This window comes from Seriola lalandi, unplaced genomic scaffold (genome assembly GCF_002814215.2).
Source record: "Seriola lalandi dorsalis isolate HSWRI2012SDOR001 ecotype SW California unplaced genomic scaffold, Sedor1 jcf7180002054769, whole genome shotgun sequence".
Taxonomy (NCBI): domain Eukaryota; kingdom Metazoa; phylum Chordata; class Actinopteri; order Carangiformes; family Carangidae; genus Seriola; species Seriola lalandi.
The window spans coordinates 273,082-297,985 of NW_019525322.1; the positions used below are offsets into that span (position 1 = coordinate 273,082).

The 24,904-nt window shown below is 41.7% G+C and overlaps 1 protein-coding gene across 5 annotated transcripts in view; it reads left to right on the forward strand.

Annotated features, from left to right (window-relative positions):
* ehbp1 (EH domain binding protein 1) overlaps positions 1-24,904 on the forward strand; it is a 136,374-nt gene that overhangs the window by 5,997 nt on the left and 105,473 nt on the right. For all 5 annotated transcript variants that reach the window (XM_087179030.1, XM_023425303.2, XM_023425304.2 and 2 more), the window contains exons 3-5: positions 11,387-11,444; positions 11,554-11,649; positions 15,003-15,056. In XM_087179030.1, the coding sequence (XP_087035156.1) occupies positions 11,387-11,444; positions 11,554-11,649; positions 15,003-15,056 (208 nt within the window). The remainder of the gene's footprint in view (positions 1-11,386; positions 11,445-11,553; positions 11,650-15,002; positions 15,057-24,904) is intronic.

Here is a 24,904-nt window from a genome sequence, read left to right on the forward strand (position 1 = left end):
GTTTAAGTTTAAGTTGAAATGGAAATGGACCTTTCAACAGGATAATGATCGTGAGCACACTAGCAAATCCACCAAGTATTGACTCAAAAAGAAGAAATGGAGGGTTGTGGAATGGCCTATTCATTGCCGTTGAAATGTTGTCAGGGGATTTGAAACTATACATGCAAGAAAACCCTCAAACTTTTTGCAACTGAAGGAATTTTGTGTGGAAGAGTGGTCAAAAATTTCAGCAAGCTGATGTCACCTTTATCTGTAGGCCCGGTATGAAAGAGGATGTTTGTTCAAATCTGTTGAGTGGACAATTCATTGTTCCCCTCATTCTCTCTTGCATCTTTTATAATGGTGTCCGTATCTGTCTCTTAGCACGTTTAACCCACTTGTTACTTGATTTGATAAGTCATGCAGCGTGCTTGCTTGTATATGAGCAGCACAGATTCACACGTCTTTGTTGTTGTTCTTGTTTGTATTGCAGGTTACCTTTCTCTTATAACATAGCTTGTCAGTGCGTGCTATCAAGCATCCACCTCTGAGGTTTTTCTCTTGCTCTTGAATGCACCACACACAGCAGCTTGCACCTGCAGAAACCCCATGTTCCTTGCTGAGATAATTAATAGGAATGGATGCATCGTATAATCTTCTTGTGGCAAATAAAAGCGGCTAAACTCAAAACCTCTTGATTAAGCGAGGAGTAAAGTTCATTAGTCAGGCAGCAAAGCTTACTTGTAACTGGTGAGTGCTGGTGTCATACCATGCAGACTGTTTTATAGCTCATACCATCTGTGCAACAAGTTGTCATCTGAAAGTATCCTGTGTGAGCCAATTTCTGTTCTCTGCAGCTTTCTGTTTTTTGTAATCATTTTGATGCACTCATACGTGACTATGCTAGCAAATTATTGTGCATTAGTTTGCCATTTCTCCTATCTTTTAGACTAGTCTGTATCATCATCTATATCTATGAATATAAACTTTTGACCAGAGAGTTGCTGGTTTAAACCCTCAGATACAAAGTAAAACCTGGAGGAGTGCAGTCAGCGAGGCAAACTTTTCTGTCCCTCAACATGACCTTATACATGAATGTAAAACTTGCTCCCTTTGTTAGCTTTCCCCTGAGGATAGTGCCTTTCAACAACAGTGTGGTTTTAGTCAACTTGACTGGTGAAATATAGTTTTGAAAAACAACATCAAAAGTCAAGAGTGTCATTGCTGCTGACAGACGTGTTAGGATATGGGAGTTATACACTGGAAACGACACAGAGACGCTATTGATTACATGGTAATTCTATCTGGCGACATGCAAGCGTGACAAACCAAGACTGCTTCCCTCACTGCCACATGGAAAGACAGGGAAGGTTCAAGAGTTAGTGAAGGGAGAGGTTTTCATATCAATCAAGGGCTGTGCTGAAACCCTGAAGACACACACACACACACACACACACACCAACCAGTCATTTCACAGGGATTTAAAAAACTCTGAACATACACACAGTCACTCTCATCAGACAAACGTGGATTTATATTTCTCCTTCCAAGTGTAGAGTTGTCCTGCTGTTCGTGCCTGCAGTGTAGAAATTGATTTATTTTTTTCAGCATTTAACCTGTGGACTGTCGTAGCACCACTGCAGTACTTGATAGATGTCTCGTTCCTTATCGGCCCACGTTGTTTATTCATTTATACACCCAGTAACCAAGCTTTCATTCACTTTGTGACAGAGAATCAATGAGATTTTTGCACTTGCACCGGAATGTGAATCCTAGAAACCACAGTCCACGCATCGGGCTGTGAGTTGACTGATGCCTCACTATTTAAGAGAATGTGACCAGTGTGTGTCAGGCTGTGACATGTTGTCTTCTGCTGAGCATGTGTGCATTAGGGCAAGCGTCCATCATGTCTCTGCCAGAGAAACATCTTCTTGCCAATTTCTCTGACGTGGCTCTCCATTCTATTCAAATTTGAAGGCCGTGACACATTCCCCAGTACAAATTTGGCACCGGGATGGTGGTTTCACTGCCAGGTGATAGTACGAAGCAGTCATATCTGTTGTGCAGAAATTCTGGATGAAACCACAGAATTGGGGGTTTTCGTTGCAATGCTTTTGAGGTTTCGGACAAAATAACACTGTTTCTCTGGGTTTAATCGTTTCATTGCTTAAATCGTCGAGTGTTTCGGTGCAGTCTGTCTTTTAGAGCTTCAGTCACTGATTTGCCTACGTATGCTGATTCATATGTCTTTGAAAGTTTTTGGAAATTTTAGCTGAACTGATGCCAAAAGCGGGGCAAACACAAACACATGTGTTCATAGTTGATACTTGTTATAATTTGTGTGCTTGCTTATCACTTCCTTAATTATAGCATTTGCTGTTGATGTCACTTTGCTGATTGTTTTATCCTCTTAGTGCAGCGTGCAGCTCTTCACCCTCTTCTCCTCTGATTCTGTAATTGTTTTCTTGCACCAAGCCCACTGGTGTCATCTGAGGCAGCTCTCACACTATCATTAAAGCCCCTCTTTCCATTTTCTTCTTTGTCTTTCTCTGTACCCGCCTTATCTCTTCTCCTTCTCCTTCTTTCCCTTTGTTTCTCAATTTCCAGATTACTCGATCTCTTCTCTCGCTACCTCCTTTCACTTCTTTCTCTCCTTCCTCTTTCTGATAATGTCATGTTAACTGCTCTGCAGTGGAATCCACCCAAGTGTAGATGTTCTGTGCTGCAATTATGGACACAAACAGGCATTTACATTGCCCCTCCCACACACACACACACACACACACACACCAAGAGAAATGAAACATTGCAGGGTTGTGAAGCAGTCAATGGGGTGTTAAATCTGATGAAAACTCTGCTGGTGTGTGTGTTTCACCGCTGTCAGGCAGAGAAACATACATGGCCCTGGAGACTGCTCATCATTTATCAGCCTGCAGAGTGGTGCTGCAGCATCTGCAGGCTTATAAATGCACACTGTATGTGTGTTGGGAAAGCAAAGCAAAACACCACAAGCCATAAGCGATAAGTGTAATTGTGTTACATTTTGGAAACCCTGTCCCTTTAAAAGATGTAGATGGTGCAGGTGAAATTTAGGATGCACAACTTGCTGCAGCTGTTGGATAAGAATGTGTAATAAAAAAAAGTCTCCTTATCTGCTTAAAACTCCTTGTCTGTGAAGCAAAATTGTGGTCTGTGGACACCAGTAAGTTCCCTGTCCTTATTGTACCAGCACTTGTACCAGACTTTAGGAGCTCCTGGTTGATCACCTTGTTGTAATTTATCACCACGTCCCCTGGTAAAAGAGGAGCACAATCCCTTTGCAGACCACTCTTTACCTTTAGATTCTTCACCCCAGTGACTGTAATTTCTTTTGGCAAACATCACATCACACTTCCTACTGTAGATGCTGTCGGCCACAAGCAGCAAACTTCAGATTAGCTGCAGGCTCAATGATAAGATGAAAGAAACATCAACAGGAAAAGAAACTAAAAGATGTAATGCAGAAAGCACTATGATTTACCAGCAAGCATGACCAGCATTCAAAGCTCCTCTTCTGTTATTAATATTTTATTTCGTCCATTCAGTTTGTTTATCAGGCAAAATAATTTTGATTGGTAATTAACATCACTGCTGAATGCTACAGTCGCCTGACTGCTTATGTATCATTGCCTAAAGAAATGGATGTTGTTGTCTTCACCATGGCTCCTTGTTTCTCTGCAGTCAGTGCTCTTAGGCACATGATGGTTGTGGTTCCTGCTGTGTCAGTCTCTCCCTAGGGCTGTTAGCAAGCTTGTAAAGGGGGGTGTAGTTGTTAAGTGAGGAGAGATTTTTTATTACTTCATTTATGCTACTGAAAGACAGCCTCCTATCATTCCTTTCTTTATGTCGAGGATGCTCTTAAACACATGATCCGAGTGACTCCTGCTGTGCCTGACCTGTCCCTGAGGCCTTCACTGTGCCATCTTTTTGAGTGGAAGTAAGCTGCATGTTGACTACTGCTAGCACTAATTTTTCTGTCCAGTATCTCATTGCTCTCTGTAGCCCTCTTTTCCTCTGTTCCCTCTTGAGCATAGGCGTAGACCCCTTCATCTTTGTCTTGCTTCTTGCTTAATTGTGAGCTCAACACCCCATCACTGTGCTGGGTTTTCTGCCTATATAAAAGCCAAAGGTTGCACCAGCTTTACTTGTTTCTTTCCCGTGAGAATTAAACTGTAGAAAGACTCGGAAAGTTTGAATAGAAAATGCATTTCTTTGAGCTTGCCTTTTTCACATGTAGAGTTAGAGTTATGAGTGGACCTCCCCTTGCCATTTCAGAAATCTAGAGGAAGTGATAAGGGAGGAATGTAACAGCATTGGAGATGAGCCAGTAAACTAAAGTAACAAGATCAAAAAATGCTTATCATTCCCAATCTTTACACTTCTTGGACTTCATTATCAGTTATTTTTCTCACAAACTGTAGACAGTGTCCGTTAGTTTAATTGGATATCATTCCAGATTTTAGTCAACTTCACCATCTCAGCACAGACCTTTTCACTATTTTATTTCCCAGCTGCTCACAAAATCTTTCTGTAGATGGTTTTAACCCCTCAGCCATCAGGACAGTCCTGACAGTCCTGTCAGAAAGGAAACGCATTTTCTTCTCCTGGCTGTTAGTCTTTGCCATTTAGAGTCCTCTGCCCCCTATATGCTTTCAGGGGGGGTCATTTTGAATAACTCTTAACTGACCTCCATTCCTCAGGGCATGTGGAGCCTCTGATCTTGACTTTCATCCATCCAGCCTCCCTGCTTTATTGCTTGTAACCTGCTCCAACCTAATCTCTCTCCAAATCCATGGCAGATCTATAATTGGGTGCACCTACAGCAGGTCCATCTCTGCAGTTAAGCTCTTAGCCACGAGTGTCTCCATGCAACTATTTTTCTATTTTTATTTCTCAAAAATGACAAGCAGCTGACTTAAAACAAACCAGGCTGCTTACTGAATGTAGAATACAGCTGCTTCAAAAGGAGTCTTTACACTTCATGTCATTACGCTCTTACTGGGAATAATGGAGTCTGCAAATGGAAGAATATTGTCTAGTCCCAGTTCACTCCCCCCCACTGTGTAGCTTTTGTAGTTGTAGATCACCTGTCAGATCAGATACTGTATTGATGTTAACAATAGTCTTTATCAAAAGAGTGATATGATGCAGCTGAATCCAGCTGGGTAATGGGGCTAGTCAAATGTGCTAATCACCTGTTAAAATCCTATAAAGAAACATAAAGTTAGTATAATATGATTGAAGTCACAAGGTCACTCAGACGTGTGAGGTAACTGTGACTGTAACTCTGATGTAGCAAGGCCTATATTTGAGTCATGCTTGGTGCCAGTCTTGAAATGTTTGTGTCAAGGAAAATAAAATCTGATTTATGGACTATACACATATTTAAAGCATGGTAAAAGAATTTTCACTGTGAGTATGAAAGTAGAATAATGTAATTTACCCACACCAGCTCAAACACTTCATGCACTCTCTTAATATTTGTGTCTAATCCTGGAAATTTGAATTTGATTTAACAAAATGTGGCCATGTCACACAGCTCACAGCAGTTACGAACATTTACACACACACACACACACACACACACACACACACACACACACACACACACACATAGAGTAAACAGTCACAATCAAGCAAGAGGATTAGTGAGATGCTTTAGCTTTTACTCCAGACACTTGAGTCTGGCTTTAGTGCTTTCAATGTTAACTCTGGGTCATTGACCCAGCTCTTAGTTGCCACATACTCTGACTGTTCTATAAATGGAGGGCAAGGGGCAGTCAGCATAGACCAGACAAACTCAGTGAAACGTACGCACACACAAACACAAACGCACACACTTTTGATTATCGTGGTCACTCTCTAATATCTGCGTATACACACAGATTCTGGTGTTTTAAATTCTGTTGTTTGTTGTGGATTCCAAAAGCGATAAGTTTTCATGGCAGACGAATGGTATCATAATGCAAACAGAAAGTCTTAAACCACTGTCACAGCAAAATCCACTTCTTCTTTATGCTTTGTTCACTCCTTTTGTCAAATACAGCAAAAAACCCTACTTCCGCTAGAGTTTTGGAGCTTCAGCGAGGGCCAGAGTATGACATGGAATATTAATGTTAAATATTAAATGATAAGTGTTAAAACAGAGACAAAACAATGGAGGAGATGTGTGTTGGTGAGATAGAAAAGAACTCTGGAGACTGATAAAAATCCCATCTTAAAAGGTTTAAATAAATAAAACCAGAAGCTTACAAATATTAAGAGGTGCAGTTTTATTGGTAGAGTTTTGCCTGGTAAAAAAATATAAAATTAGTTCATACGATGATAAAAGGAAATTCAGCAAAACATGAAAGAAATGCTGATGCAAAAAATGAAATAACAGGTAGTAGATAGGACAATTTAAAAAATAAAAAAATAAATAAATTGCTGATCACACACTGTGAACACTGCATTATACAGACGTGATTTAAATTTAAAACTGGCACTTCGCCCTGTCACGTAATGTCTAGTATGTGTGTGTTTGTATGTTAGGTTTATCAGGCAGTCTGGAGTGTGACAGTCACACAGATTGTGTTTGCTCGGCTACATCTGTCTTGATAGCAGAAGCCAGTCTGACTGATAGCATAGCAAAGTGAGAGCAGTCCTTCTTCTCTGTTCCTCTCGTTCTCTTTCTTCCTCTTCTCCCTTTCATTCGTCTCTTTCACGCTCGACCATCTTGCTGTCGCTGTCTTTGCTGAATCAGAAATTGCCAAGTAGGTCAGGTATGAAAAATAAATCTTTCAGCTGAGCTTTTGAAGGGGCTGCGTGCAAACGGTACTTTAAAAGCATTTTAATTGTTACCTTGTCATTTCTTTCATTTTGACCTTATCTTTGGTGCTAATCAGACATAGCAGACTTTTAGCACTGCAGATATGCATGTGCATATACACTCCTGTACTGCATATCACTTGTCAGAGTGTGGGTCACAAACCATAACTATATTTATATATTCCTTTAAACAGCTCCATATGACTGGGGAAAACACAAAAATACAGAGCACAATGACTCCATGTTGAGGCTTACCTGACACCATCAAACTTAAACCATCTCTCCATGCATAAAAGAGAAAATATCTCTTAACAGCTCTCACTGGGGGGGACCTCAGTAGAGTTCCCCCAACAGTACAGCTGATTTTGCAGTATGTGCAAGGGCTAGATCCTGTTTAATCCAGGCAAACAGCTATGGCTGGTTTTGGAAACATAAAATTCACTATTTAGTGTATGCAATGCATAATACATGTGCTGTTTAGTGTTTTAGAACATGTAAAAGCTTTCATACCCTGGATTTAAGCTAGTCAAGGGTCGAGAGAAACAAAACAAGCATCTTTGTACACAACTGTTCATGGGTTATTATATCCCAGTTGCACTGTTGCATAAGCACAGTATTAAGATAGACATTCACGGTATAGGATGTACTGTATAAAGTAGGAATGCAGCATTGCAAGATTATATAAATCACAGACATAGAATGGACTACTTACATCACATCTTATATCCCAGCAGTCTACTCTCAACAACCACATTATACACTACAAGGAAATAACCTTACATGCATTGCAGTGTGGTATTGGTTAGAGAGATAACATATCACTGTGTGCTTGTCTGTATTGCAGAGTGTCTGTTTTTAGTATGCATCACAGAGTTGTAGTCTGTTATATTTCATCTCTCATAACTGCTGTATTAAAGCACAAAGAAATCTACATTCTCGTCTCCTAATGTCTAATTGACAGGTAGACATGAAGTCTGTTGGACGTCAAAGCTCCTGCTCTGAGAGCCATAGTTACCTGTTTCTGTGAGACAAATGTGGTCAAATGTTGACAGTGCATTCAGAAAGTATTCAGACTCCATCACTTTTTTCACATTTTGTTTTTTCGAGTGCTGTGGACCGGCTCTGTTCAGTTTTTCCTCAACCCTGACCAGTGTCCCTGTCCCTGCTGCTGAAAAGCACCCCACAGCCAGATGCTGCCACCACCATGCTTCACTGGTGGGATGGTATTGGGCAGGTGATGAGCAGTGCCTGGTTTCCTCCAATTGAGGCCAAACAGTTCACTCTTGGGTTGATCAGACCAGAGAATCTTTAATCTTGCAGTCTGAGAGTCGGAGTCTTTTAATCGTTTTCTGCAAACTCTAAGTGGGTTTCATGTGTCTTTCACTGGGGAGACGAGTCCACCTGGCCACTCTGCCATAAAGCCCAGATCTGTGGAGTGTTGCAGAGATGGTTGTCCTTCTTGAGAAGTTTCTCCCATCTCTACACAGGATTTCTGGAGCTCAGCTGGAGTGACCATGGGGTTAGTCACCCCTGTTACCGAGGCCCTTCTCCTCCAAATGCTCAGGAATTTTCCTTCTCAAACTTCTCAAAGATAATCAAGAGAATGGGAGGCACCTGAGCTCACACTTACTATTGGAAGCAAATACTGAAGTAGAAAAACTTTATTTATTCTACATCCATTAGAATAATGTGAAACAGTTGCAGTCTTTCGGGGTGCTCCATCGTCAGTGCAAAAAACCAGATCATTACAAAGAAACAGATGTGTACTGGACTTTCATTATCTCCATCCATTATAAACTCAATCCACTGTAAACTGAAGGCCTAAATGTTAGAAATAACTTTTTGTGTGATTGAGGGCTCATGAATGTACACGTTACATGTCCTTCTTCAGGGTCTCGCTTTCCATCCTCATCACATTTTTCTTTTATTTGTGGCATTCCTCTCTGATGGCTCATTGATTCCTGTTCCACAGAACGAACATGCCGCAGTGAGGTCGAAGCTGATCACAAGAGGCACCAGAAAGTGTTCAGAAGTCAGTTAGCCTGCAGACAAATGGTTTAGATTTTTCTCATAGCACAGCGAGTGCAGTACAAAGAGAAAAAACAGAGGGTGGTATTTTGTGTGCATGTGCATGCTTTCTGATATGGCCTGTGTTGTTGGACAATAGCTTCTCTATGCAATTCCTCTCCTCAAGGCTGAAGTTGTTGCCTGTCATTCCCCTCTCTCCTCTCTTCTCTTTTCTCTCTCACTTCTCTTTCCTTGGCTTTCTTTGTCTGTCCCTCTGCTAATATCCTGTCTTTTCCTCGTGTTTTCTCTCTCTTGCTCTCTGTCACAAAGTCAGTCATTCTTTATCTAGAATGCAGAGGATAATAAATGCACACCAACTATAAATGGGTATATATCCAACACACTGATAGAGGAATATTACCACATTCTTTTCATATGTGCTGCTGTCTAATTAGAGAGAACTGTGGCCAAGATACTGTTAAAAAATGAATATATCTTAACTTAAAACATATCTTTACTATACTGTTTCTGTATTGCAATTTCTTTAACTTATACTCCAATAGTGACCTATCTGTAGTAAATGAATATTAGCCTGGACCATCAGTGTGTTAATGAGGTTGGCTTTAACAAAGCCTGACAAAATAGAATTAAATGATTTTAATTGATCCCTGCAGGGCAATTTTCTTCCTTTATTTTCTCACTAGTAAGGTCAGAGGTCAGCTCCGTAGCATGGGCTAACAGGGGCTGAAACCTGGACCCTCCTATTGACACAGTCTTGTTTTTTGGCATCTGCACCTCTCGTCTATGGCTAAAATCCAAATCATGGTTTCTTTTTATGAAGGCATTTCATCAGGGTCAAGTGGGTCCTGACAGTTTGGTTGTGGTTTGGCCTAAAATATAGGAATGCAACTTCTTATCAGAGTATCTGTTGATACTGAACATCGATCTGTAAACCTGGGGAATATCCAAAATGTAATATCTTGATACAGTCCAGCCCAAATATCACGATATGCAATATTATGCACACCTCATTATGTTGAACTGATTGAGTAATTAAATAAGATTAATGCAATGTAACATGACGTAAAAAGTTGTTGGTCTGAAGTGAAGTGATGTCCGATCCACTTAATAATGTCAGTATCAGGCCGATGCCAATTTGTTGCCTTACTAGCAAGATATAAAAAGTACTCTTAAAGAGTAAATCAAAAAATGTCTGCGATACGTTGATTGCAGTAGCTTTTCTTTGTATCGTCTTCCCTTTACATAACATTCACAGTGGAACAGGTCTTTCACCCTCCACCGCTCACACACGCTCCTCCACAGTATGCACCAGGAGTGACAACCAAGCAGGTCCAAACTTGTCAACTTGCCAGCTAAGTAACTGCTTTGGCTGTGTTTTGGATGATTTCTCATTCTGTCTATAAAGCGTAGAATGTGTAACATTTAGCAGTCCTCAATTTGTTTGTGTTCCTCTCACATCAAGAGCAAGTAGTGAGACGTTTATGATCTATGAAGCAGTTGCATTGAGGTTTATCTTTATGATTATGAAGCGTGTGCTTGATGGAGAGAAGTTGTTTTTTCTTTTAAATGAGTGTGAATGTCAGCCAATGCTCTTTTAAGGACTAAGCCATCGGTGCATCTTTTAATATTTACAGTTGATTAAGAGTTATTTTACTTTCTTAATTATGATGGACATGCTGAAAATAGCGTCAGTGGACTGTGACTGCTGCACTGTATTACACAGTTGCACTGAATACACGTATAGGCTATGTACTATGAAAAACAATACATTGTGGTTTAGGCATTTAAGCAGCTTTTTAACAGACCCATGCCTCTGTTGTATTCACATCACACACTTCAACTCAGTTTGACACATATACGACAAAGCCGTCCACCTTGAGCCGTGTTGAGCGTCTTACAGCAGCTAATCTGTCTCAACACCCAGACTCCTTTGTGTGTCACTTCTCTCAGCACTTCACCTCTCTTTCATGCTAAACTCAAACAGTCTTTATGACTTATGTTGTCTTTTTTTTTTGGTCTTTTTTCACTCGTATTGTGGACTTATGGCTTTTACTTGCACTCTGCTCTCCCCATTTGCTATTTAATTTAATTCATGTTTGACTATTGGGTTACACCGTGTCTCCTGACACTTGTCAGTTCAGTGTGACTGTGACCTGTTCTGGGTTAGGTTGTTGTAACTGTGTGTGTGTGTTACTGCATGTGTGTGTGTGTCCTGATGTCTGTGCTGCAGTCCACAGAGACAAAGCCAGGGTTTAGCTGTGTCTCATGATTTATTCATACCATGAATGACTGTGCAGGTGTGTGTATGTGTTGTCGGTGTGTGCGTGTATGTATGTGTGTGTGTGTGTGTGTGTGTGCAGTAGTATGCTTATCAGGGATGTAAGACTTCAGGCAGTAAGATGCAAGCTTTAATCAATTGGTCTGAAAGTCTGAACATGATATTGATATGTTGGTAGAAACAGAGACACAAAGACAACTGCATTGATGAATGAGTCACTTTTCACTAAACTTAGTTTTTTGTCTTTTCTATCAGGCAACCAGACAAACTGGTGGTGGTGTGGACACGCAGGAGTCGACGGAAATCTTCCAAGGTTTGTTTCTTGATGAGGGGCATTCTGAAATAAAGTAAAGAAACAATAAAACATACACATCTCACAAATATGATTAAAAAATAAATAAATAAATAAAATTCTCTTGCAGGCCCACAGCTGGCAGCCTGGTATCAAAAATCCTTACAGAGGAGTGGTGGTGTGGCCTGTACCAGAAAACATTGAGATCACAGTCACTCTTTTTAAGGTAAGCACTGACACAAGCGTAGCTCTGTTTGGACTTTATGCCACTTGACATATTACTTCATGTTACATTAATATCAAGTTTGTAGATTCAAATTTTTCCGAGTGCATAAGAAATTGCAAATAAGATTTAGACAATGGTCTCAATAGGGATTGTAGTCTTGATTTTGAGAAATACAAAATGCTGTTATCTTTATGTTTGCCCGGATTGTTTGTGCATTAAAAAGGTTACGCACAAACAACATTTAGACTATGTGGTAAAGTGAGGGTTGAAAATTCGAAATGTATTTTATGAAAGGAATGTCCATATGTGTATAGTGGTACAGTTATGTCTGTAAATGACATACATGTACAGACAGTATCTGTCACTGTGCCTAGCTTACTTAAACATACTGGGCCTTTGTGCTGACAGGTTGGCTCAGAGCTCAGTGTCCTGTTACCTCTCTGTGCTTTCACCAGAGCATCTGCTGTAAATGCCTCCATACCTGCCTCTGCTCTGTGGATGTGTTGGTAGCTTTTTACATTTCATTCATAGATGTATACATTATCAACTATATAAAAACATCGTAGTGAATTCCAATCAGGCACTTGATACAGAAGGTCCTTACAATGCTTCAGGTAAACTCCTGCACAATTAAAATACAAATCTGAGACTTTTCTTTACCTCCAGACCTTTGTAAAAACGTTCTGTGATGTCTGCTAGTTAAATGCACCCATGGAGAAAGTCAGACTTTCATGTGTACTGGCCCAGTTTTCTAGGCCTGTGCTTGTTTAGCACCAGTGAACATGTCAGTGTTGCTTTATTCTGAGCCCACTTCCACTTCCTGTCCCAGAGGAAGTAATAAAGCTGTTTTTGTGATGAGGCACAAAGCAAAGCCACTGACTGCACAACTCGCCCACTACTGTTAGATAAAGCCACAGATCAAACAGCATCGCCTCTGCCATCTATAAGATGGCAAAATGAGCTGCCAACTAACATAACCACAGACCAACAAGAGAATCTCATGGCAGGTGTAGATCTGGAAACCTGACCAATATAAGTCACTCACTGCCTTTTACTTCTGGTTCACGCTCCACAAACTGCTTAGAAAAATATGCAAGGGCTTAGTTTGCTAGATGTTCGACTTTCTTACGTAAGTAAGGATATCTCATCTCGACTCCACTGCAACATTTCTGGCCATTCTTTTTTAAATCTGTCTCTTGAATCCCCTAACTCTCTGGAGTAGCAACAATGAATAGCTGGAAGTAACCCTTTAATAGCAAAAATATTGCTTAATATTGTTATATTGTTTAATGCAGGTCTAAATTTCTTAAACTCAAATATCTATTCAGATATTTCTGCAGTGTGTCGACCTCGAACAGTGATTTAAACATACTCTCATAGCTCTGTGTGGCCTGAAGCTTTGCAGTAAAAACAGCTGAGCTCAGCAATATTGCGGCCTGTACTTCAGGGAGATGTACACCAGAAAACAGTTAAATTAAGAAGTAACTTAACCGGGCAGTGTCCATTCTGCAGACAGAATCGATCCTAACAGAGAGGATGTGCAGAAAGCAGAGTGGACACTTAGTACTAGCCGATCCTTAGTAAAACACTTGGGGCTTGGCTTGTGAATTTTTTTAACACATCTGCATTTTCCAAACTTGTAGAGGAGCTAAATGTTTGTTTGCACAAGCACGACTGTGTCAAGTATTTTATCAATGAAGACCCTTGTTAATGTTGAAACATTTTAACGACATCAGTATTTCCGAAAAATGTGGTATACCGTCAGAGAGTTATGTTTACCAGCAGCACTAAAAACTGCAGACACCACCATAAACTGAGAATAAACTAAGATGACTGGTATCGCCACGCTCTGTTGCCTTTTAGAAGCTGTTATGCGGTTGTTAAATAATGGAGCATTAAAAATTTGTTAGGATGAGGCAGATGTGTGTGTCTGTGTGTGTCTGTGTGTGTCTGTGTGTGTCTGTGTGTGTCTGTGTGTGTCTGTGTGTGTCTGTGTGTCTCTGTGTGTGTTTCTCCTCATGTGGGCGTTGTTTGATTGTTGTGCCAGACTGCAGGGATATTGATTTCCTGGGGTGTGTCACAAGTGCAGTTAGACAGAAAACCCATCAGTGCATGTTTTTGCTTGTGTGCATATGTTCTACATGCTGGGGCTGTAACAACAATTAGTGTTGATTTCATTGATTAGTAATAGCAGTAATAGGAACAGTAATAATAGACAAAGCCTATCACATGATGATATTGATATCGTGATGTATTGAAATGACTCATTACATCAGTATTCAGTTTTCTGATAATAAGAAAGAAATGCAGTGAATTTGAGAATCTATCTCTGGTAAATATTTAGTTTTTACTTGATAAGTGACTTAATTAACAATAAAATTGGCATTTTATCGTTCCATTAATAAATCAGTTATTTGATGTTTTCAGTTGTTTCAGCAGTGCACTGTGCAGTGAGGGTGTGCATCTATGTGTGCATTGGTTTGAGCATGCATTGGCTCTGTTATAAATGTGTGTTAGCCTGTTGCATGAATCAGGGGTGGGTTGATCAGGTTAGATTTGCATGTCTTTGTGTGTCCAGCAGTGATTTTGCGGTTTTGTGTGAATGTGGTCCTGTGTGTGTTTCTGCTCCTTGAGGGCAGTGAAGGTCATCCATGCCAGCATGCTAAGACAGGGCAGCCTGCTGTCTCTCTGCCTCCATTACTGTCTCCTCTCATCACCTCACAGCAAGACAGGGATGAGGGCAGGAAGTTAGACAGCACAGAAACAAGAGTACTGTATATCATCACAGAAGCAACCAGCCTGACAGAGAGACAGAGAGAGAAACATCGATAATATCTCATGTCAAAGTTGCAGTTTTCCTCTCTGTTCAGGTTAAAGCTCAATTCCCCATAAATAACAATTACACACCAAAATGTATTTCAGATCATCCAGTCATGTGCAGATACACATAGATATAGACCAGACAGACTCAGTAGCTCTTTGTCATGTAATTTTAAGGTAGCCTCATTAATGCAAAAACATTTGATGCCTGTATGAGAAGGGAAAGAGACAAACCAGGTCAGTGGGTGAACCACGTCAGAGTAGAGAGAGTGTTGGCAGAGCAGACGAGCTGTCACACTGTGTTTTCTGTGTCGTAAGTCTCCTGGCACAGTTAGGACCAAGATTGTAATCCTCAATAAATGAAATGAACCGTTTCAAGATTGTTAACAAGATTGCAAAGTGAGTGTTGCTCAAGATGGTTTACAGGATAAATAATTAATTTTGAAGTGGAAGTTTTGATGCTGTTGTTTCAGTCTGCTCTGATATACTTAATATTATGTACTGAAGCATGTCTTGTTCGGCTGGCCTTGCAGGATCCCCACGCAGAGGAGTTTGAAGACAAAGAGTGGACGTTTGTCATTGAAAATGTGAGTACTACACTATATCTCTTATCCTTTTGTCTCCTCAGTCTTGTTGTGTATTATTGCACTGAACTTTGGTTTGGTTTGTAATTTTTTTTAATCTCAAGGGAGCAAAAAAATATGTACCGTATGGTGAAGTCTCTTGCTCAAAGGCCACATGCACTGTCATTTAGAATGAACAGGGTTTACAACTTTGGGTAAAACAACATGAAGAAATAAATTCCTCATTCTCAGCTACTTTCAAGGTAAATCCTCTTTGCGTTACACATGCAGGTTCTGCCACCATGTGGTCAGCTTATGTTATTACATGCTTCTCTCAGTGGGAATGCAAGCCCTCAGGTTAAACCAAAAGTGTTGCCTTGGATCATGTTGTCCTACATGCATGACCACAATGACTGTTTTCGCCCGTGTGTGTGTGTGTGTGTGTGTGTGGGGGGGGGTTGGCAGCATTTATCTATGAATTTATTTACTTATTTATTTTTATTTTGTTCATTTGATGTTACCACATGTTTAGAACAACTGCCATTTCTATAACAGTAATTCTTTTACCCTTTTCTATGTTTTTGTTATACTGGTCACACCACTGTTTAAGGCAACAGAAGCAACAGCGTTCGATAGAGTATTAGATGAAAACTCAGACTCATAGCTAATAACAAAACAGGGAAGGTCGAGAAGAGAGAGAAATCGATGAAGCAGTATGAGAGAGGAGAAAAGATGGACTGAGGGACTAGAGAGAGAGGTGGAGACTATTTATACTATACTATTTATACATGTTTGAGCAGTCTGCCAGGAAATTCGCAACTTGCTGCTCAAAAGTGATTTTTCTGTGTTCCATACATCTGCTGGAGCCAGTTCTGTGATATGTTTGCTTAAATGATACGGACATGTTGAACAAACGAGGCCTTTGTACTTACACATTGCCTTAAGCCGTTAGTGGAAAATTTAGAGTTCTTCAGAAACCTATGACTAATGCTCTCCTTGGCAGGGCTGCGACGTGGTGTCTCCTCAACCCTTTTGTCTGCAAATATTGTCTGTATTAGAGTCGGTTTGTACACTGTGACACTGGAAGGAAACCTAACAGCACATGTCATCGTTGTGCTAATTGTTGTAGTGATAAAATTGATAATGATATGTTGTTTTGCTCTATGAGACTTACTGCTGCTGGACAGACAAATGCACAAGCCTTTCTATCTTGCAGGGAGTCTGTGTCTTGCTCAGGCGCTTCAATAGAGTGAGTTTGTGCTGTCAGAAGTCAGATGCTTGTTCTGGTTCTGTAATATCACAGTGCAGTCTCTATACGTTTTCAAATAACTCTCTCTGCTGCTCACATTTTGTTTGTGTTGGTCAAGATTCGGAGGAAGCCCAGATCGAAAGATCACCAATTAAGTCTGCAGGGTCTTTCATTTTCAGGAACTGTCGCACCTTTTGGCAGCCTTGACTTTCTGAGAAATACAAGCCTTTACATGTGTTGCCGAAACTGCTGTCACCAGTTGGGAAAAAGTAGATTCCTAGTCTTACTTTGTATTTGCTGTCATAAAAGCTTTTGTTCTTATGAAATTATATCTCTTGTATGCTTTTTAGTAACGGATTTACTGCATCTAAAGGCAACAGTAGCTTTCTGTTATGTCAAGGGGATAGCTATTGGCAGGAATTAGTCTTTAAACTTGAGCAACAATCTCAAGAGTGACTGACTAAGATGAGCAAATAAATCTTTTTGACTGTTTAGCGAGCGAGTGTCATTAGTAATCAACAAGGACAGACCTCTGAGACTCCTCAACCCTCTTTCTTTTCTTTTTTTTTTAAGAATGTTGGTAGAAAAAAAAGAGTGGCTGAGTGCTTTGACACTGTCACTTTCTGTACATGTCAAGCTCAAAGGAACGACAGCAGAAACTGCTCTACCTTTCTGTCTTTGATAGAAAGCTGAGAAGACAAGCAGGTCAGCCGGTGTTCTCCGGCCAGAGCGTGGGAGAGAGCAAAAAGAGAGCAAGAAAGGGAGAGAAAAAGACAAGTTTGTGGGTTTGACTGTGTCTCTGCATACCTGACTAATGACAGAAAGATCAAAGCCGCACCAGGAATGGAGAGCACAGAAGAGGGAGGAAAAAAAAGGAATGGAGGAGAGGGAGGAGGCAACCTTAGACCTTCACATGCACAGATGCAGAGGGAGGGAAATGATGGAGAGATGGGAAAAACAAAATGAGAGAAAGACTAATATGATTTTATGGTTGAACGATTGTTATGTCTGTTTGTTTAGAAAATACTTTCACACACACACACACACACACACACACACACACACACACACAGTGTTTTAATGGCCCTTGAGTAATAATAAAACCCTGGTAAGCAGGAGAGAATAGACTGAATAATGCCTCAACAAAATCCAGTTTGCCCTTTAATTTGAAAGACTCCTAATAATCTTTTAATGGTGATTTCTCACCATTCACAGAGCAGACGAGCAGAAATGAATGATCTATATAAATTGACCACAAGAGGGCAGTCTACCCTAAGATCTGTGAAAACCCTTGTACAGATATTTTCTACTTAATTCATTGGATCACCCCCTTATGTCACCTGTGTGTTTGTCCGTGTATATCTGTGTGTCAGTTGGAGAGGTATCTTTGTGAGGAAGCATGCGCCCATATGTCTGTGTTGATGTATGTGTGACAAAAGGTGTAATGTAATCCATACATATTAGATGTTTATTATATGTCTGATCATATTTTATTCTGACTCTGCTTGTGTAAGCATGAGTGCACAGACACCTCAGATCCCCCGTGCCACCCCCACCCTTCAGGTATCTAAGGTAATATAAAGTCAGGAGAGATGAATGAATGCGGTAGTGAGTGCTGCTCTGAGGAGGAGGCACAGAAGAAGAGGAGAGGTGAGTTCTCCTGACCCCTCATCAGACAGCGGAGGAGAAAAGGGGAAGAATACGCCATTGTGCCTGAGCGCCGGAGATGATGAAATTCAAGATCCCCGCGCTGTGGCTTCGTCTTAATCTGGGGGCCCAACCTCGCGCTAGGCTAATCCCTCCCCGTCGAATTACTGGCCCTGGCTAGATTGTATTTTGTCATTGAAAATGGCAGTGTCAAACACTACCTTTTTCTCTCCTCTATTTGTTCGTGTGCCAAGGCGAATCGCATAATCAAAAGATGGAGAGAGAGAGAGAGAGAGAGAGTGACAGAGAGAGGGAGAGGTGGCAGGCTGAAAATGGCTACACAGTAGTATCTCTAAATTGCATGCTACCCTTGCCTTTCACCCTTTTTCAAATATGCGCGTATTATCAAAAAGGTGGGCAAATTGAGAGTCAAAAGATTGGACGGCTATATTTGAAGGCATTGTGCTTACAGGCTCTTTTGTGTGTATGTGGTGGGGGGGGGTTAATGTGTGTATGTATGTCTGTGTGTATTCTCTATGCGTTTGCATTTCAACCAAAGCTGGAGATGGTAGACCAACTTCCCTCATCTTCAAAGCTTTGTGGGAGGATTTAAATACACATACATACATACACACACACACACACACACACACACACACACACACACACACACACACACACACACACATATGCAGGACTGTTGTATTTAAAGTGAAAAGCTATTATGTCTGAATACATTGAATATACAGTGATACACACTCCAAGGCCCACTCTCCCTGCTCCTCCCCCATCTCTCTTCCTCCAACTCATACTTCACCTTCTTCACTCACATTACATCAATGTCACTCAGAAAAGAAGGAATTTCCAAATCTATGGCTGCTCTGCCACATCACCGCTCACACTGTTTGACAGCCTGTCTGCTGCATGTTGCCACATTTTAAATATCGATTCTGAAATAGCAGTGGCGGCCTTTAACTGCCACTTACTATACTTCAAAACCTAGACAGTCGTTGCAGTCGGAGTGACTGTGTTTTTCTGCTGCATAAAAGGAAAAAGATCTGTCACGGAGCCATACAAAAAGGTTAAAAACCTGCTGAATACTGATCTTTTTGTAGGGTGTTTGCTCAGTTTTCCTTAAAGCTAATGTTTTGACATCCAAAGGAAGGATGTGTGGACCAGTGTTTGAATATAAAAGTGTTTTCATCATGGCTTACGATGATGTTTCGGCCATGTTGCCACTGCTTTCTTTCCCCTTCTCTATCTCTTTTCTCTTTCTCTCTTTCAGTCCTCTCTCTGAGGTGATGTCCTCCTGTCTATTGTGGACCACATCCAACTCCATTAAGGCCATTTCCACACCACAAAGCTCCCACTTCGTACACACACTCATACAGTCACACAGTGTCACATACTGACACAGACGCACACACTCATCTCACCACACACACACACACACACACACACAGCGGAAAACCATGACACCCACCACTCACACATACATACGCCAACCTACCTCCATCACCTTTACACACACACACACACACACACACACACACACACACACACACACACACACACACGCTCCCTGTATTGTACCCATAGCCATGGTGTGTATAGCCCCCCCCCTTCCTCTGTCTGGAACACATTACGTAGGCCAGTGGCTTGTGAGCGCTGACTGGGCCTCGGGGAAGAAAAACACAATTATTTCAACCCTCGGCTATTCACGCAAAGGTGACAAAAGCTGGTATGAAGTATGAAATCCCAAAAGTTTCTCCCGTGCCGAGGCCGACAAATTGGGATTAATTTGCGCTCGTGTGCACGCGTGTGTCTCCAAAGTTTTCACCTTTGCTCATTTCCCATTTCTTAAATAGTTTGGAGAACTCAAAAGGCTTCATTTATTGTGTCAGAACGAAGAGTGTGTGTTCGCTCAAGTTGTTTGTGTGTGCTCACACTGCTAATTTTAAATAATATATGCCTTATTGTTAAAATGTGGAAGGATGTAAGTGTGTGTGTGTGTCTGTGTCTGTGTGTCGCTGTAGGAAGGTGGGGGCGCTCTTAGTATGGGATCACACATTCACACACGCTTTCCAAATTAATTTAATCTAATTAATCGCCCCGAGGAGAGGCAACAGATGCTGGTGATTACCCACCATGCCTTGACCCCCCTCCCCATGTGGGCACATATACACAACCACAAACACACAGCGAGTACGCACTACAGACACACACACTTAACTATCACAACTCCAAATGCTGCCTAAATGTGTGCAGCTCTCATGCATTACTTTTGCAAATTGAAGCATTGATTAGTATTTTTGTGGGATAAATAAGAAAATGACAATACAGAGCAACTGACACCATGCAACTGAGCTCCCAGCAAATGAACAAAAAGGTGCATGTATCTGTACCTCAGTGTGTGTCCGTGTGTGTTGGTATATTTGTGTCTTTGTGAGAGACTGCTCCCGTGTATGGGGAACTGATTTTCTGATGTGTGTCAGTGAGTTATGTGTTAGGGTGCTGTCTGTCTGTGTGTGTGTCTGTGTGTGTGTCTGTGTGTCTGTCTGTGTGTCTGTTTTAGTGGGTTGTAGGTGGCTGCGGAGGCCGGGTGGTCCCTCCTGTCGCCCTAATAGGCTTACTGGCCCCTAATCCACACCACACCACCCCGTCACATGGCCGGTCTGCTGACTAACTGCTACCACCACCATGAGGTGTGCGTGTCACTATGTCTCTGTGCGGGTGTCACATTTGTGTGTGAATGTGTCTGTGTGTGTGGGTGGTGTCCATTTGAGAGCCTGTGGATTTGTATTCTCTATTTAGTTAATAATCCAGCGAATGAATCTGCTTCCCTTTTCTGTTTTACATCATTTTAAATGAAATATCAGTTTGTTTTGTTTTTACTTTTGGTCAGTCAAAACAAAAATAAAACTGAGCTCTGGGAGCTACTTCGGGGATAGTTATTTTTGAAGGATTGAAATGATAATTAGCCTCATTAAAATGCATTCCTTTTTACACCTGTACCATAATGTATCCATTCATATGTCTCTTCTTGCTCACACACATACGCCCATACACACAGGCACCTTCTGCTCTGTACAGTTTTGGCACACTATTGCTTGGCACACGCCATATCTTCTATCTTTGTGTGTGTGTGTTTTTGCTTACATGCATACATGCATGTGTTTTTTAATTAAACTGATTAAACTATTGCCCCTGACGAAGTGGGGCTTTGCTTCTGTGCTTACATCATCTTTTTCATACTCTCCTCACTCTCTCTCACTCTCTGTCTCTTGTGTTGCTTTATGTTTAGTCTGTCTCCATATTGTTTTGTCTGCTTTACCGTTTTATCCTTGCCCTGTTTACTTTCATCTCTTGTCTCTCGCCCTTATGTTCTCCCCGCATGCTGTGAGTGAGAGAGACACATGTTTGCAGTGTGGGTGTGCCTTTGCATACAGTCTGTGTATGTTGTTTACGAGTCTGTGTGTATGTTTTTATGTTTGCATGTGTGACTTTGTGTTTGTGTGTTGTGGCGAGTGAGTGTGTCTTGTCCCACTGGTCCAGGTTGTGACCTCGGCTTTCATCTCCTTAGTCTGAGGCTCCTGCAGCCCGCTGCGCTCCGCTCCCAGCCAACAACACAGCAGATGTCACCAGACGCTGCAACACACACAGACACACACACACACACACACACACACACACACGTACATCATCTGTCACATGTACATCATCTCATACACACAGACAAACTCACATCCTGTCACACACGTACACAAACATATAGATACATTTATAGTGCACACACACACACACACACACACACACACACACACACACACACACACACACACACACGCAGAGTCTAAAACAGCCCAAGCAGGTTTGTGTTTTGCTTCATACGGTGTGACGTTTGACCCTCAAAATAAACATCAAAACACATATGTCACCCTTCACCTCCTTCTTTCCCCCTGTGTGGCCTTCACATGATGACACCCGAATTTCCGTGTGTCTGTGTGTGTGTGTGTGGGATGAGATGTCAGTACTATTATTTTGGCAAAACTTTAATGGAAGGTGTATCTCAACACTAGACATATAAAGGCGGTGGGACGGTAGCATGCCTAAACAAGGTGAGAGGTTGTGATTGGTGGGGGACGCGTGGGGGACGCGTGGTGTCCAGATGGCAAGAGCTTTAGGCTGACGTTTGACCCCCAACAAAGTTTAATATAGTGTTTCATCAAACTGCTTTTGAATACAGCACTGCAAGCTGATACTGCAGCCAGTGAAGGAACTTGGAAGTCACAGTCTATGCAGACGTGACTCGTATACTCCTCAAAACAAAACACAAAACAAAGTTATTCTAAACTTATTCCAGTACTTTTAATGTCTTTTACTGAAGTTTATGTCCCTGTACGTGCCCCCCTTTTCACTGGCTGTTTAGCCATGGTGGATGGTGGAGTTCTTTTATGTATACCAAACAGACAAAAACAAATGAGCATCTGTATACCATAGCATTTTTCTAAGATAAGACCTACAGCAAAAATTGGGCATCCTGGTATTCTAGAAGTTTATGATGTACACCACGTAACCTCAGTGTCTATAGCTATATTCCAGCGGGCAGCCTTTATTGCATAATATCAGTCACTATAGTAGAATATGCCGTTGTGTTATGAGATAGCGATAGAGGGGAGCAAAACGGACGTTTTCATTTCAATGAAAATACCTGAAAAGAAGCTTATTCCTGTTGCACTATGAGGGTGGCTGTTCTGTGTGGCCAGGCTTGTCTGGGCCCTGCAGGAGCTGCCAGCTCACTGTGTACAGGCTTGTGCCAGTCTAGAAAACATTCTGTACCACCTCCTCCTGTTACTGCCTCCTGTCCCCAAGCTGACCCAGAAGACACACACTGAGTCACACACACATAAACCCCCACAAACACACACACACACACCCACATTCACCTACAAACACAACTGCTGGCAAGGTTCAGCAGAGGTGTCTACTGTATCAGGGATTTCTTTAGGTAGGTGTAAACTGAGCCTTGAACCAGTAACAGCGATGTGAACGTGGGAAGTCGAGGTGGGGAGGTAAGAAGGAGGTGAGGGAGACAAAGTAGTGAGGAAGCAGGGAGACTCAGATGCTATTTGTTCAAGGTGTGTCATTTGTTGTAAAAGCCATCCCACACATTGAGTCTCTCTCTTTTAAATTGTCTTGCACGTGCGACACCTGTTGTGCAGCTGCATATCCAGAGCTGACCTGCAGCACCTAAAGCTGCAGAACATTAATAAGTATGAAGCTTAAATTATTCTTGGATTTAGTTTTACACATTGACGACTGTTGACATACAAGCTTCGGTTTTCTTGAGTGATTTATTGAACCATTCTTTTTTTGCCATTTTCTGCTTTCCATTTCTGAGAGCTACAGTCCCACTATCTAATCGTAGGCTCTCAGTGGTACGTTATTGGCCGCCACACCCTCTGTTATCAGTCATCTCCGAGGTCACCCTCTATCACTTCATGGCTACACATCCTGTCACCTGCCCTCCTCCTCGGTCGGCTCTAATCCGACTTTTTCCTCCCCGTCCTCATCTCACCTTGTTTTCGGTGTCATGTGTTACATGGCGATGATGGGTGGTCAGACAGTTCTGGTGCGACGTGAGGCGCGATGGGACAAAGTCAGTGGAACAGTTATTATCTCCATCTCTCGGTTATTTATTTTTTCTCTGTGCGACTTAAGATGGCTGCTCGCGATGGAGACAGGCCTGTGTGGCCCGCAAAACACTGGCCCAGCAAATCCCCCTGTTTATCCACAAGCTTGACCCGCTGGGCCTGCGTGGGCCGGTCGTTAGCTCTGTAGATCCGTGCGTGGGTGGTGCTGGTGATGATAGAAGATGTGTGTACATGCACAGAGGCATATGTGATGAACTTAGGTTAAACTTGTGTGTAGGTTGACTCTTCTGACATTATCTCCTCAAGATCCGCTCATAGTGAGTACGTGCAAGTGTATGTGTGTGTATGAGCATTTTAGGGAGTGAACACAGACATGCGCATACACACACACACACACACACACACACACACACACACACACACACACACACAGTTTCTGGCAAACTGAGGCGACTGTTCTGCTAAGTGGCAATGAATAGGGTCTTGTGATCTGCTCTGATGCCAGTGCTAAGCCAGCCACTGACAGTTAGACTGATCCCCAAACATGTCTCTGTCTCTGTTTGGGATATAAATCTGTACTTGGAGTACACCCATGGGTGTTGAGGAGATGTAGCGAAGGACACATTCCCACCATGAAAGCGGTGCTCGTATCGGATGTGTCACTTGTCATAATTATCTTTTGAATTTAGTAAATGAATGTCATTACAGACAAACAAAAACATTTTTTGCATAGTAGGGCTGTCAGGTTTTCAAAATAATGAAGTTCGAACAAAGTCAAAGTGGCATGAAATTTGTTCAAACTAATTCGAACACGATCCACAAAGCTTTAAATGTCTTTTTAAGCAACCCAGGAGTTACCGGTTGGGTAGAACATCACCAGAGGCAGTATGGTGGCCCCTCGATTGTCTTAATGCCAATTGGTTATTAGTCATGAATGAACCTGACAGTTATAGGTTATCCTCCTTTTTCACTTCGAAAAAGATCAAAGACCAAAGGGCTCATCCGCGATGTAGATGTTTAGATATGAGAGGGAGCCGTTTGTGTTTCTGTAGTGAGTGTGTGTCACATAGAAATGCACATAAATAGAATCCACATCAACAGAATTGGGGGAACCCTATTGTTCTTTCGTGGAAAAGGAATTTCAAAGAACAAGCACTCACCCATGCACACACACACACACACACACACACACACACACACACACACATACACACACACACACTAAGGCACACCAGCTCCTTATCCAATCCCTCCACTAATTCCCCCTTGGTAGAAGGTGTTCATTGTTTCTCTTTCATTCTAATCTCTCCCTCTCCTTTTTT